Below are 22,850 nucleotides of genomic sequence, written 5' to 3' on the forward strand. Positions count from 1 at the left end.
GTTAATTTTTAGAAATTCTCTTAATTGGTCTCCACTAGTCAACACATCAAATTAATTGATGCCCTTCATTCTCTCCATAAAGCATAGTGCTAACTTGCCACAATATTGACATGTTGACAACTGACAGCTAGTATGTTTTACAAGTGGAATTTTTAGCTTACCAAAAAATAGCCATTTGTATTTAATTCCAACCTATCGTTTTATGAATAGGAAAATAGTAATATGTGTATAAAACTTAAGTTCACATCTTAGAAACACTCAATGAAGTGGTGATCTAATTATTGTTCAAATTAATAGTAGTGGGTAAAAAACACTAAAAGATTGGAAAATTTCAGAAGTAATAAAATTGCTCTGAAAATGTCTACAAATTTTTTTAGTCCATTAGAAAGAAACAAACTGGAAATCATTGGTGATGCCTTTTAGGTGTACCTTATGCAAGAAAGAAAAAATGTCATATAATTAACCCTTTGCACTCCGCTGTCCCCTCTCAGGGGACATCGGAATTCTAGCATATCACTCGGATGTCTCCTCTCAGGGGGGACATTGCAGTTTATTAGTGATTACGGGGAATTGAGTTAATTCAATGCACGTGTCCGCCGCAAAGTAGCGTCAAACAGGCGTCCTCAAACTTTTTAAAGTGGGGGCCAGATACGGTCCCTCAGAGAGCTGGAGGGCCAGACTATATGAACTACTAATTCCTACTGTAACACCTCGGCTGCGCTCACTGCCCAAAAAACCTGGTGGGCCGGATCAGACTCCTCTGCGGGCCGCATGTGGCCCGTGGGCTGTAGTTTGAAGACGCCTGGAAGTAGCTGGTAGCCAATGTCCAGAATGGTTCGGAGTGCAAAGGGTTAATTGACATATAATTGTACATTCTAGGTCTTAAGTTAAAAGGCAATGTTTAAAATGTAAATATACAACACAGATCTTCTTGTATCTGTCTTTCTATTAACTGCTCAGACCCTCCTGGTCACAGTAGGGAAGGAATTTTACTGTGCTAGAAATTAGAGCATTTCTCTGGCTGGACTTTGACTCATCTATTTAAAATGATCTCTTCTCCAATATACATGCCACGTGAATATTGTTATGACCTAGTTGTCTTTTCTTCAAGGCAGGGGAAAATACGTTCTGTATCAGGAAGTCCCCATGGACAAGCTACCACTACCTTCTACCTCTTCTCATCCCAAATAAGGTTAATCATTACTAGGATTTGAATACGTATTTCTTACTTAAAGTATGACCAAAGATAGCTCTTAAATGAGTAGAATACCCTTATATCTCACACACTGAATTTCTGGAGACTACTTACACATCTCCAAAAAAAAAACAACTGTGAAATTACTTTTCTCGGGCTCTTTGCTTTCACTTCTCTGCCATCTGTTTTTGTGAAGATGAAGCATTGTCATTTAGCATGACCTAGTTTAATAGATTAATATTAAAGGTTAATCTAAAGAAATAAGACTTCTCAAAACCTAATAATAAGAAATAAGCAATTAAGTTTTAAAAATGGCCAAAGTATTTGAACAGAAATTTGACTTAAAAAAAAAATAAAGATAGCCCTAGCTGATTTGGCTCAATAGATAGAGCATTGGCCTGCAGACTGAAGGGACCCGGGTTTAATTCCGGTCAAGAGCGCATGCCTGGGTTACGGGCTTGATCCCTAGTGGGGGGTGTGCGGGAAGCAACTGATCAATGATTCTCTCTCATCATTGATGTTTCTATCTCTTCCTCTCTGAAATGAATAAAAATATATTTAAAAAAAATACAGATAGCAAATAAGTTTCCACATCAATCATCATTAGAAAAATACTAAAACCACAGTGAGATACCACTACACATCTATTAAAGTGTCTAAAATTAAAAGGATTGTTCATGTCAACCTTTGGCAAAAATACAGAGGAACTAGAGAACTCATAAATTGCTGGTAGAAATGTAAAAGGGTACATCCACTTTGGAAAATAATTTCTCAGTTTCTTAAAATGTTAAATACAAACCTCTCATGTACCAGCCATTTCACTCCAAGGCATTTACTCAATGTAAATGAAAGCATATATTCATTGTACACAAATGTTCATAACTGTGTCTTTATAATACCCCAAAACTGGAAACATCCAAATATCATCAGATAAATTGGATAAACAAATCATGGTATATCCAATGGAATACTAATCAGCGATAAACTATTGATACATGCAACAACATGGGTGCATCTCAAAATAGAGTGTAAGGAGTCACATTTTTTTTTAAAAAAAGGAAAGTACAGTAAACCCTTCTTTTTGCGGACCTCGATTTAACAGACTTTGAATTTAATGGAGAATATTTCCAGTCCATGTGTCATATGTGAAAATTAATATCTGTTAATTTTCAAAAGCTCTTAAATAAGATTTGCTTATAATTAAATTAGTTTTTGTTTTGTTTTATTACTAATTTACTATTGTTAACACATTTTAGCAGATTTGCCATCCTATCTAATAAAAGAGTAATATGCAGATTGACCATCATTCCAGCACACAAGATGGCTGCCCCCATGTGATCAAACATCCTGCCCCCATGTGGACAAAAGATGGCCACCACAAGATGGCCAGCAGGGGAGGGCAGTTGGGAGGCATCAGGCATGCAAGGGAGGGCAGTTGAGAGGGACCAGTCCTGCAAGAAAGGGCAGTTGGAGGCGATCAACCCTGCAGGGGAGGGCAGTTAGGGGTGACCAAGTCAGCAGAGGAGGAAAGTGGGGTCAAACAGGCTGGCAGGAGAGCAGTTAGACATCAATCAGGCTGGCATGGGAGTAGGTAGGGGGTGATCAGGCTGTCAGGCAGAAGCGCTTAGGAGCAATCAAGAGGGCCAGCAGTCCTGGGTTGTGAGAGGGATCCAGATTGTAGAGGGTGCAGGCTGGGCTGAGGAACACTCCCCCGCCCCCTGCCCTCGTGCACGAATTTTGTGCACTGGGCCTCCAGTATGTTATGAAAACTTGGCCTATCTGCTGTAGTAATTTTGGCAACATTAATATTACATTTTTGCAAGTATAGTCTACATATTTAAACCCAAGAGTCACCGCTGGTAAACAGAGTTCTGCGAGTGATTACACTGCATCAGTTGCAGTAATTGATTCTGTTGTCTCTGGCATGACTTTCTGCATCAGTTTTAACATCTGCAGTCAATGTTCCCAGATGCACTAAGCAGCACCCCAGCTGTGTACATTTGTTTACTCTCGGTGACTGTGTCTAAGACTTTAATTTGAGTGGTAAGCACTCAATGCAGTATACAGATGATATAAAATTGTATACCCGAATCTTATATAATTGTATTAACCAATGTCATCCCAAAAATTTAATTTTAAAAAAAGAGTACATAATCTTTAATTCAGTTTACATAAATTTGCAAAAATGAAGCTAATTTATAGTAACATAAAGTAGATCAGTGCTTATCTAAGGACAGAAAGAGAAGTGTTAGAAGGTAAAAAGGGATGCATTACAACAAGGAAACTTTTCTGGGTAATGACTGATATGTTCTCTATCTGGATTGTATTCATGAATTCATTCATAAGTTAAAATTTACCAAATTCTGTGTATTGTATGTCAGTTACTCTTCAGAAATTCAAACAAAGCTTAGTGGTTATTTTAAATAAGTTATTTCACAGATAAAAAAAAAACCCACATATTTTTGTTTAAGTCATTGAGAAAACCAAAGATTAATTTTGGTAATGAGAATGTTTGATTTAGGTTTAAAGTGACCTAGAATAGCAAGAAACAGAATATAGTACATAATTTGTGAATAGGTAAGCCCGAAATAATTTTTATATGCTTTTTCCTTACAGAAATAGGCAGTAAGATAAACGCAGAGAATAGAAGCAAATTAAAATGAAGATTAAAATGTTTAAAATAAAAGAGAGGACAGATGCAGTTCTAATTTTTTTGATTAAATTCCTCACAGTTTATTTATGTATACCTTGACTTGTTCTGAGATAGCTTACAATGACAGCACACACAATATCTGAGTAGCGAATGATTGGTGAGAATCAGGGATATATAAGTTAGAGGAGAAAGCCAGAGTCAGACTCAGCCCTTACAATTCCTCTGTTCTTTGGTCTCTATTTTCCAGAGTCCTTCGTGAACCTCCCGTGGAACCTAAGACTGTCAAGCTAGAAGGTACCTAGGGACAGATTCTAAGTAGATTCTACAAATTAGTGAGGTTTCTTCCCTGGTCAAATAAGGTTAGAAATAAAACTTACTCTATTCTCCTCTTGGAGATTCACAGTGCAATGTAATATATAAAGTAGTCTGCAAGTCATGATTTTAGAAAACTTAATTAGCCAGTATTTCTCAAACTCCTTTGACTTTGAAACACTTTTAGGTAATACTTCTTATAACCAACTCTGAGAAGTAGCATTCTGCAGAATATATTTTGTGAGATATTATTTTATAAATGAAGGAATTCCTCCCTTACCTCCAAAACAGGTTAAATGTTTCCTAGTCAATGGCAGGGTTGGAACTCAAACTATTTTGTCTTGCCGTCTTCTTGCCATGTCATTTTTCCTTGTTACTCAGAGAAGCAAAAAATGTTTCATTTAAAGACACGCCTTAAAGAATTTCACATTCTTTTACTTAGCTCCTTCTGATAATACCATTGTTGCTTTCTTTCCTTGTTGATTACCTAAAATGTGCAATTCTATCGATGGTTCTTATTTTAATCCTAGTGAAAATATTTACACCTGATGTTATATGAGTGCTAGAGTACCTTAAAAATAACATCTATTTTAAGACACTTTTGATTTTACTACAGAGCCTTAATGCTTTATACTTCACAAATATTTTATGATCAAACATAGCATCCTTAAATCATAATCCTTAGATGGAAAATGTAAACATATGGTGTGTTTTATTCCCTTTTAAAAGGAAGAACAAACTTTTTTGGCAACTTATATGTCAGATAATTCAACATAATAGGTTATATTCTCTATTCTATGTAGGAATGTGAATCTCAGAGGTACTGAGTACTTGGCTTAAAGCCAGAGCCTAAAATTGAACTTTGGCTTTTTTACTTTTAAATCCCATGCATTACCATACTGCAGTTCTTAAAACATATCTACCAAAAATTCATTGAGCCCTGGCCTGTGTGGCTCATTTGGTTGGGTATCATCCCATGCCCCGGGTTGGGGGATTTTGGCAGTTACTGGTTTGATTTCCAGTCAGGGCACATGCTCAGACTGTGGACTGGATTCCCAGGTGGAGGTGTGTGGGAGGCAGCTAATCAATGTTTCGCTCTCATGTTCATGTTTCTCTCCCTCCCCTCTCTCTTTAAAAAAAAATCAAAATAATTTTTAAAAAATTCAATGAAGACAGAGCAACATTAGAATCAGAAATAATTTCAGCAGAAAGAAAATAGAGTGAAGTAGGGACTCCAGGTGTCTTATTAAAATATTTGATTATTTAATGTGTTTATGCAATTCATTTAAAAAATAGTCTGATCTTTTATATCCATGAATGCTTAAATAAGCAATGAAAATTTAGTAGTCAAAGTTTAAGTTTTATAAAACAAATACAGTTTTTAAAAGAATGGATTTTTTTAAAGGGTAAATTATTGAAGTGTTGATAAGTATCTCAGGAATCGAATTCCATGCTAAGCCCATACTGACTTGATAACAAACATTAATACACACAAACAAATGATTATATTCTCTGCATATCCTATCTAATAAAAGAGTAATATGCAAATTAACTATCACTCCAACACACAAAATGGCTGCCTCCATGTGGACACAAGATGGCCACCACAAGATGGCCAGCAGGGGAGGACAGTTGGGAAGGACCAAGTCTACAAAGGAGGGCAATTGTGGGCCATCAGGCCAGAGGGGAGGGCAGTTGAGAGGGACCAGGCCTGCAGGGGAGGGCAGATAGGGGCTATCAAGCCTACAAGGAAGGGCAGATAGGGGTGACAAAGCCTGCATGGGAGGGCAGTTAGAGGCAAACTGGCTGGCAAAGGAGCAGTTAGGCATCAATCAGGCTGGCAGGGGAGTAGTTAGGGGGTGATCAGGCTGGCAGGCAGAAGTGATTACTGGCAATTAGAAAGGTAGGCAGGCGAGCAGTTGGGAGCCAGCAGTCCTGGATTGTAAGAGGGATGTCCGACTGTCCGTTTAGGCCCAGGTTTCCCACCAGTATATTGTCCCATCTCTGCACAGAAGAGATGTATTCCCTTATGTAGAATGGTTTATTTAAAGTGTCTAAGTCATTCTGACATATGAGCAAGTGCTCCAAAGTAAGCATTTTCAGCCGCCTGTGTTATACAACACCTTCAAATATAAGTTCATGGATCATCTGATTTTTGTGCAACATAATTTTTCATCTTGGTAGACCCATTAAAAACTCACCAATATGAAATGCCAAAAAAATACACATGTAATTAACTGAGAATATATTAATGTGCTGTGTTGTTATATTATAAAAAGTAATTGTGCTTTTGGAGAATTTCAGTCATCTTCCAGGGCACAAGGCATACAACAAAGAACAACTAGTCACAAGGAATTTATACTCTAGGGTAGGGGTGTCGAACTCAATCAGAGAAGGGGCCAAAATCTAAAATCCAGCCTAAATCGCGGGCCGAATGGTTTACTGAACAGTCATAAACAGTCATTGTGATGGAAACGCAGTGGAGTGCAGTGATGACAGCGCGGTGCGGGCCACATTGCAAGGCCTGGCGGGACGGATTTGGCCCGCGGGCCTTGTGTTTGACACATGTGCTCTAGGGGCATATGCAGACTATTAAGTGCAACATACAGATGCTAACCACTGGGAGGATGGGATATCCATATACATTCCTAAAAATTGCTAGGAACTAAACATGAGCAAAAGAAGAAAGAAAAAGAACATCCCGGCTGGCATGGCGCAGTGGTTGAGCGTCGACCATGGTTTGATTCCTGGTCAGGGCATATGCCCGCATTTCGGGCTCGGTTCCCAGTGTGGGGCATGCCCACCAGGGGGCAGCTCCTGCATTGAGCATCCGCCCCCTTGTGGTCAGTGCACATCATAGTAACTGGTCGTTCCTCCGTTCGGCTATTTGCATATTAGCCTTTTAGGTATTCCCAGTATATAGGTTCATTGTTATTATGGAAATGTATGTAAGGTGCACATTTAAAGGAATAATAAATTCTCTTTCATTATTATAGCTAAGAGACTGGGGGAGGGGCAAGAATGGGAAAGATTGGAGATTGAAGAAAGAGTTGCAAAGAAGCTGGTCCTTGAAGTCTTCACCAGGCAGGCGATAGAAGAAGGATATATTCTTAAAAAACTAAGAGAATAATCTGAGCCTAAGCCTAGACACATGATGTCTAATGAAGAAAAGTCAGTGAGTTATTTGATGTGACTTTAGGGAACTATCCAAATGTATAGTAGTTAAACAGAAAAGGTTGGCTGGAGCAGATTGTGAGGGTCTGCAAGTAAACTTAACACCTTACTTTATCATATTACTCCCTCCATTTCTTGCTTCATTCTACAGATGATTAGCCTTTCCCAATATAATATTCACATTAACATAATTACTACTGCCATTATCCTAGTTCCTCATGAATTATCTTAGACTTTTTTCACTATTTGCTTTAAATCTCCATTCTCATGTTAATTATTAAGTATCTGTCTCTTTCCATTTCCACAGCCACCGCTATGGTCTTTTCTAGGATCTCTTTTCTGCTTCTTTTGTCCATTTTTAATGTTATACTTTTTTTTTTTAAATATATTTTATTGATTTTTTACAGAGAGGAAGAGAGAGGGATAGAGAGTTAGAAACATCGATGAGAGAGAATCATCGACCAGCTGCCTCTTGCACACCCTCTACTGGGGATGTGCCTGCAACCAAGGTACATGCCCTTGACCGGAATCGAACCTGGGACCTTTCAGTCCTCAGGCCGACGCTCTATCCACTGAGCCAAACCGGTTTTGGCAGTATTATACTTTTTTATTCCTAGGACTTAACCTCTTCTATTTTGGTATTCAAAATAGCTTGTAGAGTAGCTAAGATAGCTCCTATGTCAGGAAGTCTGAAGAAGATAAAGTGCCAAATAATTTATAAAAAGGAAAACTTGTAAAGTTTATTATACTCTTATCAGGAACTCCTTGATAAGGAAATTCTCCATGTATTTTGTTGAGTAAAAGCAAAGGACAGAAGAGTACAGTATATTAACTTTTGTGGCAGTAAATATAAGGATATTAGGATATAGACCCTATTTACTTACATGCAAAAAAATAAAACTATACAATAAATAAAGTAAATATCCATAAGAATAGGTGGAAATGGGGTGGAAGAGGCCAAGGGTGAGGGCAGATCTCAATGTACATATACCTTTTTATGTTGTTTGGGATTTTAACTGAGTATTTCATCTATTTAGAACTTTGACCTGTGCCACTGCAGGGGAGTGGATTGAGGGACTCTTACTGATCTCCTTGTATTTCATACATATAAAATCACTTCTTAGACTATCATGCCTATTTCTTCAGGCCTATTATGCCTTGGTATGATCCCTTTCACTGAAATGAACTCTATCCTTCAGATCACTTTCAAAATTCAACTCAAATTTTATCACTTCCTCCTCCACAATTTCATTCTGTCACCTTAGCTTTTTTTTATGTTTATATATTTATATTTATTTATGCTCTATATTTATATATTGGTTCTTTGTTGGTATCTACAAACATTCTAACTTATTTCATAAGTGGTTTCTATTCATTTAGAGCAGTGACTTTTTACCAGTGTGCAGCAAGAATTCTTAAAATATGCAATACCTGACTATGTAGTCAGGGGCACTGATCTCTTTTCCCTTAGATTGTCAAATAAAACATGACAACTGGCAACACAATAATAACCATCCAGTGTGAATGAATCAATATTATATCTGTATGGGGGTTTTTTTTGTCAGACTGTAAAAAATATATTTTTTTGATGTGCTGCAGCAGTAATTTGTTTATGTATGCATGAGATGAAAAAGGTTAAAAATCACTGTCTTAGATTAACACCTTCAATAGAAAACATGTTATTTTTTTCTCTCCTGTATTATCTGAAACATAATTTAATAGATACTTGGTATTAATTTTTATTAGGAGGATCCTAACAAGTTAATTTCATTTGGATAATTTTAATCAAATTTTTAATTTGGGAAAAGGTGTGATATCAAAAAGCTAAGCTTGATTACTTTTCTAAAACCTAAAACTTCCAAGTATTAAATTGGGTATTAATGAGGAAAAACAGTTTTATTTAAAAAACATTGAAAATAATTTAGGGTAACTTTCTATTCAGTTAAGGTAAAAATATGTAGATTTTTTCACAAAAAAATATATATATAACTATTACATGACCACTAATTTCCATGGGATAGAATATTATTTGTTAGCTAGTTACTGATGTATATAGCAATTGAGATTTGTGTGGTTTTTATCTTTGCTAATAAAAATATGACAAATTTGAATTTATAAGTCAAATATGGTAAACAAAGGATCAATCTGGGTTTTGTTTTGATTTAATTTCTTTATTAATTAAGATATTACATAAGTGTCCTCATTCTCTCATTACTCCCAAACTCCCCCCCACTCATGTCCTCACCCCCCTGTTGTCCATTGCATACAAGTCCTTTGGTTGATTTCTACCCCTTACCCCCACCCTCCCCTGCCTTCCCTCTGAGGTTTGAACCTGGGGTTTTTTTTACATAAAGTGTATGATTGGAAGTAAGACACTTTAAAATAAATTCTATTAGGAAATGAATGTTTGCTTTTAAAATTGATCATCTATACCAGTGGTTGGCAAACTCATTAGTCAACAGAGCCAAATATCTACAGTATAACAATTGACATTTCTTTTGAGAGCCAAATTTTTTAAACTTAAACTTCTTCTAACGCCACTTCTTCAAAATAGACTCGCCCAGGCTGTGATATTTTGTGGAAGTGTCATACTCAGGGGCCAAAGAGCTGCATGCGGCTTGCGAGCTGCAGTTTGCCGACCACAGATCTATACCAATAAAAGGGTAATATGCTAATTAGACCGGATGTCCTTCTGGACAAAGCCACAGCTTCTGCGAGGGCTAAGGGCCAGTGGCGCGGGAGAGGCAGGGCAGAGCCAGTAGGCCTGGGCTGGTTCCACTTGTGCTGTGTGGCCCTTCCATTCACAGAGGAGGCGCTAGGAGAGGTGGGGCAGCCCGCAGTCCTGGAGCCTACACAGAGGCTGGATAGGGTGCAGCTGTGGTGCCTCAACTTCCCACAGCCCCTCCCACAGCCAGCCTGGCTCCAGATCGCCTCTACACACACAAGTGGGTGGGGGTTGGGGCCAGCGCTAAGAAGCAAGGGCTGGGGCTTGGCAGCCCCAGACGCTGGCTTTGGCTGTAGCAGTGGGGTGATGGGGGTGGCGCCTTCCCCTGATCCTCCCGGTTGCTTCCTGCAGAGGGAGGCCAGCAGGCCTAAGCCATCAGTAGGACATCCCCTGAGGGCTCCCAGACTGAGAGGGGACAGGCCAGGCTGAGGGAACCCCCTCCAGTGCATGAAAATTCGTGCACTGGGCCTCTAGTAGAAAATAAAACTTGTAAGCTGAGAAGCCCTTAATGTGTTTTTATTACTTGAGGTATTCTAATCTAATATTTATTTTGAAACAGGCAAGAAAACTAGATGTATATTTTGAATATGAAGAAAAAATAATGAGCAAAACTACTCTGGATAAATCTCTTCTAGATATAATATCAGACCCTGATGGTATGTATCATAAATTTGAGGTTAATGTAAGTTTCACATTAGGTGAATCCAGCATTTTCAATTTTAGTAAAATCTGAATAGAAATATTTTTTTCTAACCATTTATGCTAATGATGAGATAATTAAATTATTTTCTTTTGAGAAGTTTGTAGCATAGCAGTTCATAAAGTAGAAAAATTATTTGTGTTTTATTTCATTGAACTTTTCTTTAATGGTATTTTATCACTTTTTATATTCACTTAAAGTGCTGTATTTGAAGCTCAATTTCTGTTGGTCCAGGAAGATTTGAAAGTATAACATTCAAAGCAGGTGTCTCTAAGTGATACACTTTCTAAATTTGGTTTAAACCTAAAGAGTTTTCTAAAAAGATGTATCTAAAGCTGGATTCTATTTTAAATATTTAGGGAATTCACTTTTAAAGAAACTCTTTAGTCAGTCTCTTTATATTTTATAATCATTTAAATATTTGTATGTTAAATTTTCTTAAAATAAGACATACTCTTTGTATTTGGAAAATGTAATTTAATTATTGCTTTCAATTATAATGATCATAGGATATACATAGGTTTTAGCATATTAAAATCACAAAACTTTAGAGCACATGTGTCAAACACAAGGCCCGCGGGCCAAATCCGTCCCGCCAGGCCTTGCAATGTGGCCCGCACCGCGCTGTCATCACTGCACTCCGCTGTGTTTCCATCACAATGACAGTTTATGACTGTTCAGTAAACCATTCGGCCCTCGATTTAGGCTGGATTTTAGATTTTGGCCCCTTCTCTGATTGAGTTCGACACCCCTACTTTAGAGAGTTATTAATCATTTCAGAATAGTTATCAGTTCAAATCTCAGCCCTTTTCCAAAGTGAACAAAAAGGATATAAGCTCTACTCATCTTATATTTTGCACAAACATTACTCGCCTGATGATGATGGTTTTTGAGTTGTTGTTGTTTTTAATATGTTTTTATTAATTTTAATTTGTAGAGGGAGAGAGAGAAAAAAACATCAATGATGAGAGAATCACTGATTGGCTGCCTCCTGCATGCCCCCTACTGGGGCTTGAGCCCATAATGCAAGCACTGGGAATGGAACTGACTGGGAATGGAACCTGTGACCTCTGGGTTCATAGGTTGATACTCAACCACTGCACCACATCGGCTGGGCTGGTATGAGCTTTTGACTGTATTTCAAATTAAAGTAATTTTAAGACATCCAAATTATTTGTAATTAAAGATTCTATACATACAACTTCTGAGAAGCCATAAGTATTGCTCTCACTTTAAAAAATATATATATGTTTTTATTGATTTTAGAGTGAGGAAAGGGGAGAGAGAGAAGCATTGACTGGCTGCCTCCTGCATGCACCCTACTGTAGTTTGACCCTACAGCCTGGACATGTGCCCTGATCAGGAATTGAACCAGCAACCTCTTGGTACATGGATTGAGGCTCACCTACTGAGTTATAGCTGGGCTTGCTCACACTTTTAAAAAGCTACATTTGTAGTGAGAGCATAGCATTTTAAGTATTTTTATTTTACAATGAAAAAAATGCAAAATATACATAAGTCCATTACTTAAGAGTTATTAACAAGTAGGCATTTAACTTTTGAGATAAAGTTAAAATAGTGTGTTGATAGAAGGGCAAACAGAACTTTTTATTGTTCTTTCCCCACTACTTGCTCAAACACTTTATTTTTAAAGACATTAAATAAGGCTGAGCAATGTAGGCATTTATGCAGAGCAGAAGCCTAAGTCACTTTCAACCAGAACAATATATTGGAACCTGAGTAAAATGAGAAGGGCATCTACATGTAGGTAATGGGAGTGTTGATAATTTGTAATAAGGTATTGAGTCCGAGTGAAGTGGGCAGTGTCCACAGGTGGAAACAATCCAGCACGGTGTTAGAGCTCTAACAGATCGCTGCCCGGGAGCCAACCCAACCTCAGCCCAAAGGGGTGAGCAGTATGGCCAGGCATGTGAATGGGTCCACTGTAGGGAATCCGTGTCCAGGTGGAGGCTTCCCTGCAGCAAAGATGGCAGCAGAGATATGATATTTGTTACATACAAGGAGCTGGTTAAATAACTAATTATATCAGATAATATAGAGAAAGCCAGGTTTCTCCTTGTTGGAAAAGGAAGTTATATTGGGTCGGCAACTAGGTAATTGCGGATTTTTTAAAGAAAATCAAAGACAATTTTTTCATGGAACTAAATAACTTTATTCTGTAATGTATTGCCCATTTTGATCAATGACCTTTTGCCATCTTTCAGGCAGCATCATAATCCCACGTTCAAAAAACTTCTGGTTTTTATTAGCAAAAAACTGAATCAGGTACGATTTGACATCATCATCATCATTGAAATTTTTACCATTCAAGGAGTTTTGTAAAGATCGAAACAAAAAGTAATCAGATGGTGCAAGGTCAGGACTATATGGTGGATGTGGCAAAACATCCCAACCAAGCTCCATTAATTTTTGCCGAGTGACCAAAGATGTATGTGGCCTTGCATTGTCATGATGGAATACAACACCTTTTCGATTTGTCAATTCGGGCCGCTTTTCTTCAACTGCATTGTTTAATTTCGTTAGTTGTTCAATGTAGACATCAGAATTGATCGTTCGGTTGGGTGGTAAGAGTTCAAAGTAGACAATTCCTTTGTAATCCCACCAAACTGATAACAAAACCTTCTTTTGATGAATATCAGCTTTTGATGTTGTTTGAGTTGGTTCACCTGGCCTGCTCGACGATCTTTTCCGCTTGATATTGTTGTAAACAACCCATTTTTCATCGCCAGTTATCAGTCGTTTTAAAAATGGATCATTTTCATTACGTTTCTTTAGCAAATCGCAGCTGCTAATGCGATGCGTTAACTGTGATTCTTTCAGTTCGTGAGGAACCCATGTATCGAGTTTTTGAACATAGCCAAGTTGTTTTAAGTGATTTTCAATGCATGTATGTGATACATGAAGCTTCTCTGCAATCTCACGTGTTGTACTGTGACAGTCCAAATTGATTATTGCTTTGATTAGGGCGTCATCAACTTCAACTGGACGACCAGAGCGTTTTTCATCTTTGAGTGAAAAATCACCAGAACGAAATTTGGCAAACCAATTTTGACACTGCCGTTCTTTTAAGGCTTCGTCACCATAAACAGCACATAACTTTTTATGAGCTTGCGATGCGTTTTTCCCTTTGCGGAAATAAAAAGCAAAATATGACGAAAATGTTCCTTTTGATTTTCCATTTTTCAACGAATGCCAAACGAAAACTACAAAACAGATCAAAAAACTTTTTTTACTGATTAACAGCTGAATAGCCAACTATCAAATAACAAAATGTGTTTTACATTTGTACTACGTCTGCAAACCTAAAAATTCAACTGAAGCCATATATGTGTGAAACCCGCAATTACTTAGTTGCCGACCCAATAAATAGGAAAGGGAGAGGATGAGAATGAATCCTGGAATGTTGGATTGGAATTGGAGGGGTTTGTATATATAATACTTAGTGTTTTCACTATGTATCTGTCAGAGAAATAAATACAGATGTTTGTGTGTGTGTTTGTGAGTGTGTGTGTGTGTGTGTGTGTGTGTGTATGTGTATACACTTATATAGGGTGCCCCCCCAAAATGTATACACACTTGAACAGCTGATAGCACAATTTTAGAAATGAAATTATTTTATTAAATATTGCCTTTATAATTACTCAAAGTGCATATATAAGTTTTGGGGGACATCCTATATATGTATTATCTAGCTCTGCCAATTGAGCAGGGCTGGAAGCAGCAGTGCCCCTATAGTAAAGATATTAGCTTATAAATACCATTTTACATTGGACTCATTGGAGAAGTGGTTGATTCCAGGGCTGAGATTGGGGAAAGAAAGTATATGATGAGCTGGACACTCTGACTTTAAAATAGAGTGCAGTTACATAGAAACTTACGTGTGACAAGAGGATCCAAGCTGTGGCTACAAGCGCTAGAGTACTTATAACTATGAAGATGCAATTTCAATTTGGTTCCCCTGAGATTCACTTTCATGTTAAGTATTTGGATGCTTTATAGCTCTTACCAGTACTCTTAAAAACATTAGCAGAGGTTTGGGGCATTTATTAGCACATAGCAACTATAAAATGTTTCCCCTTGAGGAATGGGAACTGTTCCTTCTTTAAACAGAAAGTGTGCCTAGCACAGCCTTTCTACTAGATGCTGAGAAGATTAAAAGCAACAGCAGGGAACCGCAGGCCCCTACACTCGAGGGAGGGGACCCTTTCTCTACTACCTACAAGCTGTGGTCCCAAGAACCTAAAGCAAGCCCCATTGCTCTTTTTCTCTATTTCCTCTAGCAGGGTAACTAAAGCCAAAGCTTTTTGGCTGGAGCACCAAAAAGGAAGGGCCAAGGGAACTGGGAAGAACCAGGAAGATTGCAGAGAAGGAGCTCAGAAAAGCTACCCCATCAAGTTGTTTTGAATTCCTGGGCTCACCTCTAAACTGCCTATATGGGAATCTAATCCTAAACAACATTCCAAAGACTAAGAGGTGAAGGGCTGCATGATCTCCCAGTTCTCCTATTGGCCACTGGGCAGTGAGACACATCCCCATAGCACTGCAGAAGGGTTTGAAAATAGAATCAGAGATGGAACCACAACCCACAGGAAGGTGGTAGGAACTTTGGCTGAACCAGCGGGCTAATTACCTGCTAAAACAAAAGTGCCAGCTTTTCCTAGGATTTAAACAAGACCATGAATCTCAACCTTATATTCAAAGTGTCCAAGATACTATATTTGTAAGCATGAGAACCTTGGAGAAAATCTTTATCACCATCGTTGTTATATATAGGGATAAGGATAATTTTAATAATGGGTGTCTAGATTCTAACCATATTTTTAAAAAATGGTTTATCAGTCATATTTTGAAAAAGTTCTCCTTGTTTTTATTCTGTAATAAAGTATAACAATTTGATTTCTTGAGTATTAGGATGTAGTTTGAAGTGAGAGTGCATATTATTTGTTGAGTAGTGAAACTGAGTTACCTATGACTGTTAACACTTTTGACCCAAATAAACCGAGTAGCAGAGGGGAGAATAAGTTAGCTTCTCTGGACAGTTTTGGGCTTTTGGTAATAGGAGTAGTAGTAGCCCAAGGCATCCACTACAAGCAAGACATTTCTTTAAAATCTTGTTTTGTCTTAAAATTTTAGACAAATATGTTATGCATAGTACATCAGTGTTTAATATAAATGCATTAAATGTAACGTAATGCCCTTCAGAAAGAGGAGACATGTATATTTAATGATCCCAATTTAAAAGTATGACCTTAGGCTGATCTGGATGATTTTAGGCCGCAAGATTTCATAACCTAATACCTAGGGTGACCACACAACTTGTGTCCCAGGACAGTCCCATTTTTATGTCGGTTGTCTTTCCATAATTATTATCAACATCCCCTTTTCATTGCAGTAGTATCCTATAAATCTCAAAATAATGTAAAGTATTAACAAAAAGAATGGAGATACTTCCATATCCCATCTCTTTAATCCCAAAGCATTTAAAAAAAATTTCATGTCTATATTTTATCTGATTAAATGAAGATTCACATTTAGATATGTCTTGACTTTTTATATACTTGTGTGGACTAAATACCGAGAATTATGAAGGGTTTTTAAAATTCTGCTTTCCCCTATGTAGCAGGAACTCCAGAAGATAAAATGAGGCTGTTTCTTATCTATTATATAAGCGCACAGCAGGCACCTTCTGAGGTATGGTCTCTATTCATTTATTGGGAAAACGTGTTTGTTTAAAAAATAGAGTTAAAAATCACTATGGGCAAATAATGACTTCATCCCTTTCTTTAAAAGAAAAATAGTTTGTTAAGTCTGGTTCCATATACTGATGAGTTTTATAACAGTGTTTATTACCACCAAGAAAACTGTCCTCTCATTAAATGTCTGACCCCTTTTAAGTTGTTGGAATATGAACTGAATTCAAGTAGCCAACATTTTTATTTGTAGAAAATAGCTATTCTAAACTAAGTTAACCAAGTTTATTTCTCTTGATGTGATGATCTTAAAAGTTCCATTTCTCTTTTGTATTTTTTTATTTTGATTATTATTTTTAATTGATTTTTAGAGAGAGAGGAAGGGAAAGGGGGGAGATAAAGACACATCAGTGTGAAAGCAAAACATAAATTGGCTCCCTCCCATGTTCCCCCTTTGAGGGATCGAGCTGCAGCCCAGACTTGTGCTCTGGCCAGGAATCGAACCGCCAGCCTTTCCGTGCATGGGACAACACCCAACCCACTGAACTACACCAACCAGGGCAAAAGCTCCATTTCTTTAAGTGGTAGCTACTAATATTTATTTGCTTCCCAAAGAATTTATCTTTCACCTCAAGTAAAAATTTGGTAATTTTTAAAGATTTTTTAAAAACTAATGTTTATTATAGAAAATGAGTCACTTAAAGAAAAATATGCAGTGTTCCAAAAAGTCCTGTAATGATTGTAGTTTAATAAGGTTTTGGTAAACTTCAGATTCATTTTGCATGATTCATATAAAAATAAAGTTGAGATACTTTGTATTGCAAAAAACTAACTACTTTTATGTTAGAATAAGTTCCTAAGAATAATTGGAAAATTATAAAGGATCTTTCTAGATTTTTTTTTTTTCTCATTGAAAGCATGGATTGTGGATAATTTTATTGTTTTGGTTTTTTTACCTGTAATGAGCCATCAGTTGCTTTTGAAAAAAATTTTTTTTAATGTATAGGCCATTAAACTTGCTCTGAAGGAAAGCAAAGATTTTGGTATCAGTCCTGTTGTTGAGTTAGAAACCTCTTAACTTGTTCTAATATTAACTCAGTATAATTTTACCAACTTTTCAAAAAGTATAAGAAGCTCGCAGATGACATCTAGAATGATATGGCTCTTGTAAACCCTTTTTCTTTGCTGGTAGTATTGATTTTTTTAAAAAATATCTGGATTATTGTAAGGCTTTTGGTAAAAAATCTGTGGCAAGTTAAACCAGCAAACTAAACCCATCATTTGTTTTCAGCCAATTTTACCTTATTCTAGGAACACATAGTTGATCTTTATTTTATTTCAATAAGAAAGTGTCATTTCCTTTTTAGAAATAATTCTCATTAATAGAGGTATACCTGTATCTTAGGGGATCCTCATAGCCTATTTATAAAATTACCTTAAGAACATATAATTTAAAAACTTAATTCAAGATTTTTTAAATTTGAACACATTTATTTTTTTTACTTGAGGCCTGCCTGGTGCATGAAATTCGTGCAGAGGTAGGTTCCCTAGGCCTGGCTGGCACTCAGAGCTGATCCGTTTCCCTGCCTCCCCACCTCCTTCCCTTGCCACCCCTTTGCCGCCAATGCACAATTCCCATCTTGTTCCACACCACCCCCTGGTGGTCAACACACATCATAGTGAGCAATTGAATTCCTGATCTCCCTGTCAAACTCCCGAGGGGACACTTTGCATATTAGCCTTTTATATAGATAGATAGATAGATAGATAGATAGATAGATAGATAGATAGATAAGGATTATGTTTTTTCTTAACTTTAAGTGACCATTAAGAGGTTTGAAGTAAATTATGACTATTGATATCAGATTTAATAGCCTCAAAAATGCAAAGGAGTAAACATTACTGGTTGAAGATGAGCTTAAAGGTTCTGTCTTATAAAATTTTTAGAATGAAGTCACTGCTAATAAGCTCCTATAAATTACACTATTTCAACTAAACTTATTCATCAGTAAATAAAAAGAGCAAAAAAGAGAAAACAATGATTTTTAAATTGTAAGACAACTTCTATTTAGTTAAGAATTTGACCTCACGAAACTGGTTTGGTTCAGTGGATGGAGTGTCGGCCTGCGGACTGAAAGGTCCCGGGTTCAATTCCAGTCAAGGGCATGTACCTTGGTTGCGGGCACATTCCCAGTTGGGGGTGTGCAGGAGGCAGCTGATAGATGTTTCTCTCTCATTGATGTTTCTAGCTCTCTATCTTTGTTTCTTCCTCTCTGTAAAAAATCAACAAAATATATTTTGTGGAGTTTCTCCTTTTTCCGTGTCCCACACGGAAAAATGACAGGTTCCTGAGGGGAGGAGCTGGGGATTAAGAAATTAGAGAAAGAAAGAGACAAGAGGCAGAAATAGATTTATAAAGCTGGGAGCTAGGTGGGTGCCATCTCTCTGATGGAGAGACAGTCACACTCACCACAGACAACACAGCATATTTATTGGCTTCCAAAAGGGAGTTTAAGATCAAAAGGAGTTTCGGGTGTGCCCAGATCCTATTCATCAAAATCTGGGTAAGCTCCTTATTTTTTGGTACAAGATTTAGCATATCAAGACCTGGGTGAGTCAAGGTCCTATTTGTTCTTCATTCCAAGCACATGGATTAAGAAATCAGTATAAATAACAGGATTCTGCCAGTGCCCTCGGGCTCAGCTGATAAAGATTAAAAGAATGTCCAAGTGCCTTCTCCGGCGGCTCTCTACAATATTTAAAAAAAAAAGAAAAAGAATTTGACCTCTGCAATGAATATGAGATGTCATTTCTCTTGTGTGTCTCCTTTGAAATGATCTTGGTCAAGCCAAATCTTTTATTTAATGCTTATCTTAAGGAAAGGCCATATGTTTCAACAGTGGAGGAAAAAACAGTCTGTTGGCCTTCTTTGACAAAACTGTGTGCTTTATAGGTGATTTGGGAGCATGTCAAAGGTAATTTTCATATGTGATTTTTGTCTCAGGTGCCCAACTTGGATACTCACTTCAAATGCAACTCCACTCCACTTGGGTTCCTCAAATTCAAACTCATGCCTTTAGTCTGACCTTTTTTGAATAATCAAATGACAACAAATAACATGGTCTTTTCTTTCATGAAAGTAAAAATTTTGTCATATCGTTCTTTGCTTATTTTAGGCTGACTTGGAGCAATACAAAAAAGCCTTAACTGATGCAGGATGCAACCTTAACCCCTTACAGTATATCAAACAATGGAAGTAAGTTTTCCTTTTAAATTTTCATCATTTAAGAGAGCATAATGGAAATTGAATTCTCAAGAAAATGGCAATGTTACTAAGAAAATTGAATAATGCCTTAATATATTTTATTCAGTGGTTTGAATATTTTCTTATCCCTCCCTATTCACAATTAATATTATACAAAATAACAATGTTTTTATTTCCAGACATGTTTATTTCTCTTCACTGATAAGATGAGAAAGTCAAAGAATGAAATTTTGCGTCAAATGTCTCAAAAACATTAAAAGAAAGTTTTAATATCACTAGTTCTCAGAGAAATGCAAATTAATATAATGTAAATATTTACAAAATATTGCGCCCAGGATGCAAGCAAAATAACTGATGCATTTATATTCTGCTATTGGAAATATAAATTGTCTCAATTCTGCTGGATAGTATAAAGTTGTTTTTTTTTAAGTTTTAATTTTTTTAAAATTTTAATCCTTACCTGAGGATATTTTCCCATTGATTTTTTTAGAGAGTGAAGAGAGCGAAAGACAGAGAGAAATACTGAAACATATCGATTGGTTGCCTTCTGCATGCCCTGAGCAGAGCCCTGGCCAGGGAGGAGCCTGCAGCCAAGGTACATGCCCTTGACTGGAATCAAACCTGGGACGCTTCAGTCTTCAGGCCAACCAGCTAGGGCTAAGGTTTTAATTTTTTTTTTTTAATTAAATGCCCTTGGTCTATAACTTCTACTCTTGAGGATTTATCCCAAAGAGTATTAGAGTTCTAAAATTTAGAAGCAATTTAATAATGAAATTTTGAAAACCTACCTAAATGTCCAGCAATAAGATTAGTAAATTAATTATGGTATTTCCATAAGATAAAATTCAAGAGTCATTAAAAAATCATTGTAGAAGACTTATTTAATGACAGTGGGCAATGTTCATTGTATTGAAAGTGAAAAAGTATATAGTTTACCACAGTATTCCTTGATTTGTTTGATAAATTGTGGGGGCCTGATGCGGCAGAGGCCAAACATGGTGGGGATCTCCCTTTTCCATGTCCAGCGCAGAGAGAGATGAACAAACCGATTCTAAGTGGAGGCGGCCAGGGATTGAGAAAGAATGGAAACAAAGAGAAAAGACACAGAGATAGATTAAAAGCTGGGAGCTGGGTGGGCTGCCATTTTCTTTGATGGAGAGGCAGGAGGATGACAACGTGATCCTTCCCATCGCATTTATTTTATACCCCCAATACCAGGAAGTAACACCAAAACTTAGGGTCAAAGGAGCTTATTTGCATTCTTAAGTAGGCCCTAGCATTCCTGTTGCTTGTCTGGATTTACAAATCTACACCTGCCCCTGCTAACACCTGGGCTTGATATGAAGGCCAAGCTGATTACACTTTCTGCCATCTTGGTGAAATGTGTATCTGAGCCTCAGCTCTGCCAGTTGTTTCAGATTCAGCTGACAATTTAAAGGAAAATGCCTATGTATCTTCCCAGGCAGCCCTCTCCAATAAATAATTATTTCCCTTGTCTGTGTGCATAGGGACTCTTCTAAACATCAGGAATACAATAGTGAGTATGCTAAAGAAGGCTCCTACACATTGAGTTTGTTTGTGTTAAGGGAACAATAAATCAAGCAAACAAATGAACAAAATATTAAATTATATTAAGTGATATAAAGCAGTGATAAGATCTTAACCTGTTGTGAGTGGTGACTAAATTTATTGAGGAGATATGAAAAGTCTCTGGGAAGTGATATCTGAGCCAAAATTTTTATGACATCATTTATAGTATCCCTAAAATCCATTTACCCATTCATGTGTGTATATGAACGTGTGTGTGTGTGTGTGTGTGTGTGTGTGTGTGTGTGTAAATTATACACACACACACACACACTCACACTCTGAGTGGTCAGATTATTATGATCTCTGAACACATAATAATCTGGTCACTCAGTGTGTATCCTATATAATAAAAGGCTAATGTGCAAATTGTCCCCTTGACCAGGAGTTCAACCAACAGGCAGACTGGCAAAATGCCCATTTTCCTTCCCCCTGGCCAGGCTGGCCCAACCCCACCCATGCACGAATTCATGCTCCGGGCCTCTAATACACACACACACACACACACACACATACATATACACACAGTGGCCAGATTATTATGTGTTCAGAGATCATAAAAATCTGGCCACTCAGTGTATGTAGTTACATAGCTGAAGTGATGTACACCTTAGTGTTATTAGTGACTAACTTTGGTAGAATTTTTTTTTCTTTTGGGTACTTATCTTTATTTTCCAATTTTTCTACAACAAACATTACCTTCAAAATATTTCTTAAAATAACTGTTTTAAGGCTATAAGATTGAATATACTTTCTTATCTCAGCTTTATAAAAAAATATGCATAACTAAATAAAAAAATCATCATTCAGAACTGCCTGAAGTTTAGCTAAGCATAAGTGCTATTACTAAGAATATAAAGAAGCTACATTAAGTCTGGTAGTGCTGACAAAGGTCATTATTCCTTTTCTGGGACCTCTCCCCATAAAATTGGCAGGTGGGTGCCATATATGAGTCTCCATCAGCCTGGCTAACACTGTCCCTCCCTGGTGATTTTCCGAAGTTGTCCCACTCAACTTGCAAGCCACCCAAGCTGTTTCCAATGGATTTTCAATGCAGCCTCTCTTAACTCAGGCTTTAGACTTTCCTAAAATCTCTCAAACTAGCAGCATGCCCTTTTCCTTTTGCTAAGTGGCTCCAGATCTGGCACTAGCATCACTCAGCCTTGGTTTTCAACTTGCCTCTCCTAGGCACCACCAAGCCAGCACAAGTAGCCTTTTACAGATCGCTCTGTAGCTCATGGCAGGTGATGTGGGCAGGGCACAGGCAGTGGCTGACCTTGCATCTTTTGGAAGGGCCCCAGAGCCAGTGCAACCAGTAGACAGCTTCAGACTACACTGGATTAAAACCCAAATACCTCCACAAGTGACACACTCAAGAGGCAAACTCATCTGGCACTAAAGCCTACTGGAGCGAGTCCTGCTCCATGGGGTCAGCCCCTGCACAGAAACTTCTCCACTGTAGTTACAGCCGGTCCTCCCAGCCAATCAGCCTTAGGGTCACTTCCTCCCAGTCACCTGCCCATAGCAA

The 22,850-nt window shown here is 37.5% G+C and overlaps 1 protein-coding gene across 4 annotated transcripts in view; it reads left to right on the forward strand.

Annotated features, from left to right (window-relative positions):
• The window catches only part of SCFD1 (sec1 family domain containing 1), a 93,594-nt gene that overhangs the window by 43,150 nt on the left and 27,594 nt on the right, over positions 1–22,850 (forward strand). For all 4 annotated transcript variants that reach the window (XM_036450866.2, XM_036450875.2, XM_036450888.2 and 1 more), the window contains 3 exons: positions 10,619–10,715; positions 16,401–16,471; positions 19,647–19,726. In XM_036450866.2, the coding sequence (XP_036306759.1) occupies positions 10,619–10,715; positions 16,401–16,471; positions 19,647–19,726 (248 nt within the window). The remainder of the gene's footprint in view (positions 1–10,618; positions 10,716–16,400; positions 16,472–19,646; positions 19,727–22,850) is intronic.

This window comes from Pipistrellus kuhlii, unplaced genomic scaffold, assembly GCF_014108245.1.
Source record: "Pipistrellus kuhlii isolate mPipKuh1 unplaced genomic scaffold, mPipKuh1.p scaffold_m20_p_1, whole genome shotgun sequence".
Classification (NCBI taxonomy): domain Eukaryota; kingdom Metazoa; phylum Chordata; class Mammalia; order Chiroptera; family Vespertilionidae; genus Pipistrellus; species Pipistrellus kuhlii.